This window comes from Hippopotamus amphibius, chromosome 5 (genome assembly GCF_030028045.1).
Source record: "Hippopotamus amphibius kiboko isolate mHipAmp2 chromosome 5, mHipAmp2.hap2, whole genome shotgun sequence".
Lineage (NCBI taxonomy): Eukaryota > Metazoa > Chordata > Mammalia > Artiodactyla > Hippopotamidae > Hippopotamus > Hippopotamus amphibius.
In genome coordinates, this window is record NC_080190.1 from 100,368,589 (window position 1) to 100,380,608 (window position 12,020).

At 34.7% G+C, this 12,020-nt stretch overlaps 1 protein-coding gene across 1 annotated transcript in view; it reads right to left on the reverse strand.

Annotated features, from left to right (window-relative positions):
• CNBD1 (cyclic nucleotide binding domain containing 1) overlaps positions 1-12,020 on the reverse strand; it is a 417,888-nt gene that overhangs the window by 342,235 nt on the left and 63,633 nt on the right. Inside the window, 1 exon segment of the mRNA XM_057736982.1 lies at positions 2,775-2,882. Within this exon segment, the coding sequence (XP_057592965.1) occupies positions 2,775-2,882 (108 nt within the window).

Below are 12,020 nucleotides of genomic sequence, written 5' to 3' on the forward strand. Positions count from 1 at the left end.
TTACTGTAACAATAATTTTCAAGAATCATCTAGGAATATTTGTTTAAATAAATACTTAGACTTTGGCCCCAAGTCAGGGATTACAATTTAAATAGTCTGGGTTGGAAAGGGACCTTGCACCAGTATTTTGTAAAAAACTCTCCAGATGACTCTAATGTGCAGTCAAGGTTGTGTATCATTGCCATAGAGGATGCAGCTTCCTCAATAGCTGTCTGGATGTTTCTACAACCCTCATATCCCTGTGGAGAGATTCACACCAAGGATAGGAGTGGATGAGGATCAACAGTTCTTGAGTTAGCTAACTTCCTCTGTTTCTGTATCACTACTTTCCCCCATATGCCTCCATTTTATATCATTCTGCCTCTCATAGTATTCGCCCTTCCCTTTTCTCTGAAACCATGATGGTGCATGGAGTGCAGGAAGGGAAATTGTCATATTACTAAGATGAAATATCAAAAAATACAAAATATTATCTTCCTTACATATGTCTCCCTAAAGTATCTGTAACATCAAATAGGAATTTTTATAAAAGTCAAGTAAGATATTAAAAAGAATGCAGGCTTCCTAGAAAATGTTTGCATTCCTATCCCCCTAAAAAAATCACATATTTCATAAATATATCTTTAACATAGGTTTCCACAATTCTGTTCATGCATATTATGTTTCCTCAGTCACTATCATTTCCTTAAGGAAATAAACTGATGTACAAATGTATTGATTAAAAGTCTACATGTTTTTTTGTTGTTTAAAAAAGTTTTGAAGCAAGCAATGCAATGATTTTTTATTAATTTGTTATGGTGGTGATTGTTGTTTAACCTGTGTGAATAAAAAGGCAGAATTTCTTGAGAGATGGTATAAATCTATATAAAACATCATTGTCATCTATAGTCCATAATACCAATGAACTAGTACAACTAAAAAGCTCTTTCAGTCCATAACCCTGAAGTAAGATAATATTATCCTCTTTTCCTGAGTAAAACCTGAGTGCAGTCAATATTCAGAGACAATTCCAATGTTGCTGCTATTTGGTGGAATAAAAACTCAAATCCAAGTCTTCTGTATCAAAATTCAGTGTTCTTTTTAAAACAGTGTGCCTATTTGATTTCCTGCATCTCTGAATATGCAAAAAGTTCACCTTCTGTCTAGATGATCCACCAAAAAAATAAATTTTAGATAATGATCACAGTTCCAAGCAGTCCTTGGCCTCATTCTTGTCATGTACTCACATTTTTCTCTCATGTAGAAATGTTTCCCTATGTCTAAGCTAGGTCTTCTATTTATTTCCATTAGTGTAGCATTGCTCCAAGTGGTCTTAATGGTTGTATAAAGCATATCTTCAACTCTCCTTGCACAGAACTGTCTGACTTCAATGTTTAGCAAATGCCCTGGTATCAGGCATTCTCATCACTGCCCACAGCCAGGCAGGTACCATACTTCAGTCTCGCTATTGTAGCTGTCACATGACATTTGAGTTAAATGAATTATAGAGTGTTGAATATGATAACAATAATAGGTAAATGCTGTTGATGAATAATTTTAATAGGGCAGGCCTTTAGTGGCTACTAACATTCACATTTCTTCATCTATATTATTCTGCCAAAAGCTTCTCTGAATTACCCCAGTTCTATTCCCAGCACCTGGGCATATATGGGTTTTTCACATTACATGAGGGACTAGTATAAGCTAAGCTTAGAGGAGATCTATAATTTCTTGACATGTTTTACATAATTTTATTTTAATTCAGCTTAAGATATTTTTATTGCTAATTTAGAGCAGAGTTTTTTTCTGGCTGAAAAAATATAAATGTTTTGTATTTCTTAACAGTCACATGACTGCACACATTACACATTTTTACCTGCTTGATTTTGCTTTTACTATGAAACATGGATACTGAATTATATCAAATGCCTTTTCATCATCTGTACATATCATTGTATAGTTTCTCCTTGAGCTATAAATATTATAAAATTTTAATAATAGCTTTTCTAATGAGCTCTGTACTCATGAGATGAAGCCAACTTAATCATAATATGCAAATCTGCTGTTTTGTATGTATGCCTATATACTCATAACTAAAATTGGTATTTTTTGTTTATGTTATTCTTATCAAATTTTTATATCAGAGTTATACAGGCATGGCAAATATACAATCTACTTTTCACTTCCTATACTCCAAGAATATTAAATTGCATAGAAATTACCTTTTCTTGAAAAGAACTTCCAGTGATTTCACTTTCACTATTGGTTTTTAATTTTTGCTTTTGTTCCTTTTGCTTCAAAAAATACTTTTCAAGAGTACTATTTACAACTTCTATTCACACATAACTATTTATTTCTATCTTCTTGAATAAATTTAGCAGTACATATTTATTCTCAAGTTATATAAAGTATTCTATCATAATCTACAATTTTCCTAGTTTTACCCTTATCATTTAGTATATTATCTTTTTCATTCCTAATAGTATTTTATCTTATGTTTATTATGTAGGGATAGTTTTTAATTTACTTTAGTGAAAAAACTCGAAGAGTTAGACATATTTCTTAGTCCCAATTATCATACCACATAATTAAAATGCTTCCAAAATGACTGTGTCAATTCAACTTTCTCTACCAACCTCCATTTCCTGGGGTGGTCCCTAACATGGAGTACTGGGAACTGATTAAATGCTTTCAGTATCTGATTTCCACTTGTTCTTTCACATGCACACACGTGCATGCACGCGCACATGCACACACACACACACAACCTTGCTTTCAAAAGAAGATATCATTACCTTTTCCCTTCCTCTTTGAAAAGTTTAGGCAGTCTGGGTTTTTTCTGTATGAATATTTTAGGATATTGCTTCCTAAACCTATTGTGCGCTGATAGGATATTGGTCTGGCTTGAAAAAGAGAGAGAGAGACAGAGAGACATGAGAGAGAGACAGAGAGATAAAAATTGCATTATAAGAGTCATAAGAAAATAGCTTTTCAGGAAAAGATTTTTAACTCAATATATACAACTTAATTTGATACTCTTTAGTCTAAAAAGCAAGTGACAAAAACATGAAACATAAATATTTTGTGCTTTAAAAATATCCACTATAAAAATTGTCTATGGTGTGTTTCAATGAGAAATATTTTAAGAATATCAAATTTATGGCAGTGTCAATTGTCAAAATTTAATTTTTGAGTCGTCTTAAAATTTTTATTTCCATAATTGATTAAAGCTCTTGTATAAAATATACCACATAATTAAAATTCCCCCCAAATGGTTCACATATAGTTTACATATACATTATTGAAAAGTATATTTATCTGAATCTTTGCAATGGTTTTCAAAAGTCTCATGCATTATTTTAGGACTGGAATAAAAATGTTTTAGACCAAAATTTCAGCATTTCCCAAATCCAGATCACTGGAATCATTTGGGAATTTTTTTTTCACTTTTTTAAAAAATCTTTATTGGAGTATAATTGCTTTACAGTATTGTGTTAATTTCTGCTGTACAACAAAGTGAATCATCTATATGTATACATATATCCCCATATCCCCTCCCTCTTGAGACTCCCTCCCAACCTCTATCCCACCCCTTTAGGTCTTCACAAAGCATCAAGCTGACCTCCCTGTGCCCTGTAGCAGCTTCCCACTAACTATCTATTTTACATTTGGTAGTGTGTATATGTCAGTGCTACTCTCTCACTACATCCCAGCTTCCTCTACCCCCCACCAGTGTCCTCAAGTCTGTTCTCTATATGCCTGTATCTCTGTTTCTGTCCTGCCACTAGGTTCATAAGTACCATTTTTCTAGATTTCATATATACGCATTAGCATATGGTATTTTTCTCTTTCTGATTTACTTCACTCTGTATGACAGACCTGATACTCAACATCACTAATCATTACAGAAATGCAAATCAAAACCACAATGAGGTAACACCTCACACCAGTCAGAATGGCCGTCATCAAAAAATGTAGAAACAATAAATGTTGGAGAGGGTGTGGAGAAAAGGGAAACCTCCTGCACTGTTGGTGGGAATGTAAATTGATACAGCCACTATGGAAAACAGTATGGAGGTTCCTTAAAAAACTAAAAATAGAACTACCATGCAAACCAGTAATCCCACTACTGGGTATATACCCAGAGAAAACCATAATTCAAAAAGATACATGCACCACAATGTTCACTGCAGCACAATTTACAATAGCCAGGAGATGGAAGTAACCTAAATGCCCATCAACAGATGAATGGATAAAGATGTGGCATATATACACAATGGAATATTACTCAGCCATAAAATGGAATGTTTTTTATAAGTACAGATTTCTGCTCCTTTTCCTGATGAAACAAGATCTCCAAAGGTAGAGTCTGGGTGGGCTTCTCCATTTTAACAATCAGCCTCCAGGTGATTCTTATTTGCAGTTAGATTTCAATCCACTGAAAATATTTAAAAATGTAAATAACAAGATCCACTGGAATATCGCAAATTGACATTTAGTGTCAGATAATGACATTTGTTTCTGGAAAATCTGACTCATTCAATTTTCAATTGACAACCACCATGAAAAGTTGGTCAGCTTCTTAAAATGTTGAACATTGATCCTGACAGCCTATATCAATAATTATCAAAAATAATCATGCTTAAAACTGAACACTAACAAACATCTTAGTCAATATTTGCCTCATGGCAATGAATATAAAAATCCTCAAGAGAAGGCTTTTCTTATTTCATTGTCAATGTAAATAATAACACCACATCTTAAAATATTTATAACAGCTCTTTTCTCTTGGCTAAAGTTTATAAAACACCATGTTAATTCTTTATACAAAACAAACACTATATACTTTAAGAATCCTACTTAATTTAACTTAATTGATTCAAATACTGCAATGTGAATGTGATTTAATATGACATTAGAAATTTTCATTCCCACTCTCACACCAAAGAGATACATTGACCAAGGATCCACTATTTTTTTAAATTCCAACTGCTGAAATCATTGGAAGATTTCTCAAGATCTTTCTCCTTTTCTTTCTTTTTTTTTTTTTTTTTTGATTTGTAACTCACATTTTACAATCATCTGTTTTACAGGTCTACCTGTTATACATCTGATACTTCTTACATGAAAAACATTGTGCAAAGGTCTTTACATTATTTTTCTCTCATTGTATATTATATAACCTGAAGTGGTTGGTATTCTTTAATTTCCATTTTACACATAAATAAACCACGAATGTAATAATTTCCCTAATTCATATAACTAGGAAATGCAGAACAAAGGGTACATATGAAAATTGAATTGACTTCTAAACCCATTCTCTTAACATTTTGGGTATAATACCCCGCTTAAATAACAAAACATATTAGTTCTTACTATGTGCCAAGTGTTATTCTAGGCAGTTTACATTTATCAGATCATTTAATCCTCATACAACTATATCAGCTGATATGTTTATCATCTCTATTTTGTAGATAACAAAGCCGAGGCCCAAAGAAAAGTACAAAAGTGTGATCTGTTTATTTTTCTACATGGATCCCATGCTATAAGACTTGGGACTTAATCCAATCTGTAATCTAGATAAATCATCTTTATAGAGTGTCTAAAAAGCCTATACCAAAATGCTAAAACCTTCACTCTTGTCCTTTTCTATGTGTATGACTGAGATTTCTGCTTCATCTAACCCTTGAGAATTTTCAAGATGTGGTGGCTAGTGTACTATAAATTGTGTCTCCAAAGTAATGTGCCCAAGAAGTGGAAGAGGTGGAGGGCTGAAATAGAAGAGTCAAATGATAGAAGCTAATTTTCTGAATGAGACCCTAACTGCCCTATAATGGATGTTCTGTACCACAAAATGTAATTTGGCAGTCTACTCCCATTTCTCAGTCTCTTGTCGACACAAAAACGTATACTTCTATGTGTTTAGTAGGAATACATTTTTGTCTAAAATAATGTGAAATTTGTAAATGAACACCTCTAAATGTGGATAAGAGAAATAGATTCAAAGAAACATGAAATAAATATAATTAGAAAGCTAAGGACAAAGAAAGATTTAGAATTACAGTAGGGTTGAGGAGTAGATCATGAATCCAAATAACTATTGGACAGTTTGAATACTGTCCAGAGATACTGTCATAATTTCCCAGCTATGAGTAAATACTGACTATGAACAAACTTTGCCACTCCTTTGAAGCTAATCTGCAAGGAAATTTACTTACAAGGAAAAAACTATAATTTCTTCAAGCAGATGAAGGAGAAGTACATGCAAAGCCTATAGCTTTAGGAAATCAACCAAGATTGTGGAGTAAAAGGATATGGAGCTCACCTCTCCATTCAAATTCATCAAAAATACATCTATATGAAGAACAATCCTTACTGAAAATTAACTAGAAACTGGCAGAAGGAATCATATACAACCAAGGCTATAAGAAAAATATACACATAATCAGGTAGGAAGGGAAGAAAAGTGATTAGGTCAAAACTGTATCCCTGGTAGAGGACTCAGTGCAAAAGGGAGATAACACGGTAGATACCCACCCTGGGCAGTAAGAGCCACAAACTGGGCATTTCAGTCCAGGGGTCCTACATGGGGGGTATTAGCTCCCGTCGCTGGTTGGAGGACTGTTGGGAATAAAAGGAGGACTGTGGGAAGTCTGGACTCCAGTTGTGAAGAGGAACACCTTGGCGTGCATCCCAGCCCTAGTCGAGCACACTTGGCCCTGCTCACTCCATGTCACAGTGTGGCACTGGATCTGGGGAGGCCATGAGAAGGGAACAATTTGACAGTGGGAGACAGAGGCAACCTGGCACCAGGGAAGAGTCTAGGCAGGGTGGCAGTGACCATTGTTGGTGCTTACAAAAGCAGTGCATTAGAAGCAGCCCAGATCTCTTGACAGTAGCTCACAGCTCACCTCTCAATATACACTGAGAGTGTACACGGGCCCTGCTTGACCTGTGGTATGGCTCCACAACAGGGTAGGAGTGTAGGTTGGAGTTAGTGATTGGCTGTGAGTGACAAAGAGGACAATCACCAGAGGCTGCATCTGAGTATAGCAAGGGAAACACTTGCAGGCACCTGCACAGGCAGCACACAGGAGACAGCTCTGTCTGAGGCTAACAAAAGCATCTCCTGCTTCAACACTACCTCCTCTGGGGCAAGGGGACCAGCACAGAGAGAGGAGAAGACACACACTTAAAGGTGACAAAGCCAGCTGGGGCCTGACCCACAAAGCTGCTTCTCCAGCCACTTTGGATCAGATTCCACCCCCATTGGGTGATGCTGGCAACTGAGCAGAGGGGAGTCACACACCTCACAACCTGCTGCAGTTCTAGTGCCTTCATTTCCAACCCCACCCCCTACCAAAGTGATTGCTGTTAGCACACCCTGAGGAAAACTGTGACTTGTATCCATGTAAATCCAGCTCCCCTACTAAAGGCATTGGGTATATGCAGTCTGTATAAGGGTGCCCCCACATGATAACAAACCTTGAAGACCACAATAGGTAACTGTTTCACATAGAGGCAGAGAAAGTAAAGTGAAATGAAAAGGCAGAGGAACTGGTCTCAATTGAAAGAGCCAGAGAAAACTTGAAAAAATAAATAATGAAATAGAAATAATTTGCCAGAATTATTTTATTGATAATAAAAATGGTAGCTTAGGGCTTCCTAGGTGGGGCAGTGGTTAAGAATCCGCCTGCCAATGCAGAGGTCACGGGTTCAATCCCAGCTCCAGGAAGATCCCACATGCCACGGTGCAACTAAACCCGTGTGCCAAAAAAAAAAAAAAAAAAAAAAGGTAGCTTAATTAAGGGAAAAATAGATGTACCCAATGAAAATTTTAATAAGAAACTAGAAAATATAAAAAAGGCCCAATCAGAAATAAAGAATTCAATAGCTGAAATATGAAATACACTAGAAAGAAGGAACAGAAGACCAAGTTATACAGACCACATAAGTTATCTGGAAGATACAATAATGGAAATCACCTAATAAGAAAAGCAAACATAATTTTTTAATGAAAACAATTTAAGAGATCTTCGTAATAACATTAAGCTTATCAACATTTGCATTATAGGGGTCCCAGAAGAAGAGAGAGAGAGAAGGGGATCAAAAATGTGAGAAAATAATGGCTGAAAAATTCCAAAACCTGAAGAAGGAAACAGGGAACCAGATACCGAAAGCACAGAGGGTCCTAAACAAGATGAACCCTGGCAGACTCACACCAAGATTTATCATAATTAGAGATCAGAGAGGAAATGAATAAAGTGGAAACCAAGAAATAAAATAAAGTAAAATATAATAAAATATAAAATAAAATTAAAAAATAAAAAAGATCAATGAAACCAAGAGCTATTTTTTTAAGGTAAACAAAATTAATAAGTATTTAGCCAGGCTCATCAAGAAGAAAAGAGAATTGATCAAAATAAACAAAATAAGAAATGAAGAGGAGAAATCACAACCAATATCACACAGATATGAAAATTATAAGAGGATATTGTGAACAATTACATGCCAATAAATTGGACAACCTGGAAGAAATGGATAAATTTCTAGAAGCATACAATCTTCCAAGATTGAATCAGGAAGAAATAGACAGTCTGAACAGATCAATCATTAGCTATGAGACTAAAATGGTAATCAAAAAAGTCCCAGCAAACAAAAGTCCAGGACTGAACAGCTTCACAGCTGAATTCTACCAAACATGTAAAGAACAAATAATACCTATCCCTCTCAAGCTATCTCAAAAAAATAAAAGAGGAGGGAATACTCCCAAATTCATTCTGCAAGGCCACAATTACCCTGATACCAAAACTAGACAAAGACACTTAAAAAAAAAATTACAGGCCAATATCTCTGATGACTATGGATGCAGAAAACCTCAACAAAAATATTGGCAAACCAAATCCAACAATATATAAAAAAGATCATACATGCTGATCAATTTGGATTTACTCCAAGGGATGCAAGATTAATTCAATATTCACTAATCAATGTGACATAGCACATTAGCAAAAGGAAGGATAAAATTCACATGATCATCTCAAAGAACATAGAAAAAGCATTAGGCAAAATTCAACATCCATTCATGATAAACTCTCATCAAATTGGATATAGAGAGACCATATTCAAAACAATAAAAGCCATTCATGAAAAACCTACAGCTAACATTCTACTCAAAAGTAAAGCTGAAACTCTCTCCAAGAAATTCAGGAACAAGACAAGGATGTCTTATCATCATAACTCCTATTTAAAATAGTATTGGAAATCCTAGCCACAATAATTAGATAAGCAAAAGAGAGAAATGGCATCCAAATTGGAAGGGAAGAAGTAGAAGTAAAACTGTGCCCATTTTCAGATAACATGATACTTTACATAGAAAACCCTAAAGTCTCCACCAAAAAATTTTTAGAACTAAAAACTGAATTCAGAGAAGTTTCAGGATACAAGTTTAATATACAAGAATCTTTATATTAAACAGATTTACTGTTTAATATACAGATTAGATAAAAAATCCCTTTAAAATTTCATCAAATACCTGGGAATAAACATAACCAAGGAGGTGAAAGATCTATACTCTGCAAACTATAAAACACTGATGAAGGAAATTGAAGATGATATAAAGACATGTAAACATATTCCATGCTCTCTTGCATTGGAAGAATTAATATTGTTAAAATGGCCATACTACCCAAATCAGTCTACAGATTTAATGCATTCCCTAATTAAAATGCCCATTACAGTTTTTCACAGAATTAGAATAAATAATCCTAAAATTCATATGCAACCACAAAAACCCCAATTACTAGAGCAACCTTAAGAAAAAAGAAAAAAGTTGGAGATATGACACTCCTAGACTTCAGACTATACTACAAAGCTACAGTAATCAAAACAGCATGGTACTGGCACAGAAACAGATACAGATATTAATGGAAGAGAATACAGAGCCCAGAAATAAACCCACATACCTATGGTCACTTAATCTTTGACAAATGAGGCAAGAATATACAATGGAGAAAAGACAACCTCTTCAACAAGTGACGCTGGGAAACCTGGATAACCACAAGGAAAACAGTGAAATTAGAACATTGTCTTCAACCTCTTTATACAAAAATAAACTCAAATGGATTACAGACCTAAATGTAAGACCTGAAATCATAAAACACCTAGAAGACAACACAGCAGAATACTCTGACATGTTATACCAATATTTTTTGAATCTGTCTCCTAAAGCAAAAGTAATAAAAGCAAAAATAAATAAATGTGACCTAATTAAACATAAAAGCTTTTGCACAAGCAAAGGAAACAAAACAAAAAGGCAAGCTACTGAATGGGAGAAAATATTTACAAATGACATGACCAAAGAAGGTTCAAAATCCAAAATATATAAACAGCTCATACAGCTCAATATCAAAAACCAAACAACCCAATCAAAAATAGGCAAAAGACCTGAAAATGAATAGACATTTTTCCAAAGAAGACATACAGATGGCTAATAAGCACATGAAAAGATGTTCAACATCGCTAATTATTAGAGAAATGCAAATCAAAACCACAATGAGGTATCACTTCACACATGTCAAAATGGCTATCATCAAAAAGTCTACAAATAACAAATGTTGGTGAGGATATGGAGAAAAAGGAACCTTTGTACACTGTTGGTGGGAACATAAATTGGTGCAGCCTGTATGGAAAACAGTATGGAGGTTTCTCAAAAAGCTAAAAATATAACTACCATATGATCTAGCAATTCTACTCCTGGGTATATATCTGGAAAAAACTGAAAACATTAATTTGAAAAGATACATGCACCCCAGTATTCATAGCAGCAATATTTACAATAGCCAAGATATGGAAGCAATCCAAGTGTCCATCAATAGATAAGTGGATAAAGAAGATGTAGTATATATACATAGGAATAATACTCACCCTAATAAAAGAACAAAAGTCTGCATTTTGCAATAATGTGGACCTAGAAAACATTATGCTTAGTGAAATGTCAGACAGAGAAAGACAAATACTGTGTGATATCACTTATATGTGGAATCTAAAAAGTAAAACAAATGAACGCGTATTTCAAAACAGAAACAGACTCACAGATATAGAAAAGAAATCTTGGTTACCAGTGAGAAGAGAGAAGGTGGGAGAGGGGGAAGATAGGCTTATGGGATTAAGAGATACAAATTCTTAATGTAAAATAGATAAGCAACAAGGGTATGTTCTATAGCACAGGGAGTTATTGCCATTATCTTGTAATAACTTTTGATAGAGTATAGTCTGTAAAAACACTGAATTACTATGCAGTACACCTGAAACTAATATAATATTGTAAATCAGTTATACTTCAATAAAAATAAACAAACCTATAGCTTTATACACCAGAAATCTAGAGAACGTCCAGGATGCCACATATCCAAAGATCACAAAATTAAATGTTTACAGTGGCCTAGCAGGTTTCAAAAGGTGGGGACTATGGTGAACTGAAGAGATTATGCACATAAAGTGGGAGCCATGGCCCCTCTGTTAAGCCTGCTTTTGTCATGTAGTAAGAGAAGTCTGAAGTGGTCAGATCCTGTAGCTTTTTTTTAAGATAAGCGAGAAATCTGAACACTCACGTGAAGATTTCTGATTTTTAAATATCATTAGCTGCTATAGAATGATGTCCTCTCAAAATTTATGTTGTAGCCCTAATCTCCAATTTGTCTGTATTTAGAGATAGGGCTTTTAGGAGATAACTAAGGTTAAACGTTATTCTAAAAGTTGGGATCTAACCCAATAAAACTGGTGGCTGTATAAGAAGAGTAATAAGAAGGATATCTCTCCACATGCAAGCACCAAGGAAAGGTCATGAGAGGACACAGTGAGAAGGTACCTATCTACAAGCTAGGAAGAGCACTCCCACCAGAAACTGAATTGGCTGGCACCTTGGTCTCAGACTGCCTAGTCTCCAGAACTATGAGGATTTCTGTTGTTTAAAACAGTTAACAGCATTATGTTATGGCAGTCCAAGCAGACTAAGCAATTTACTTAAAAATTTGTTTAAA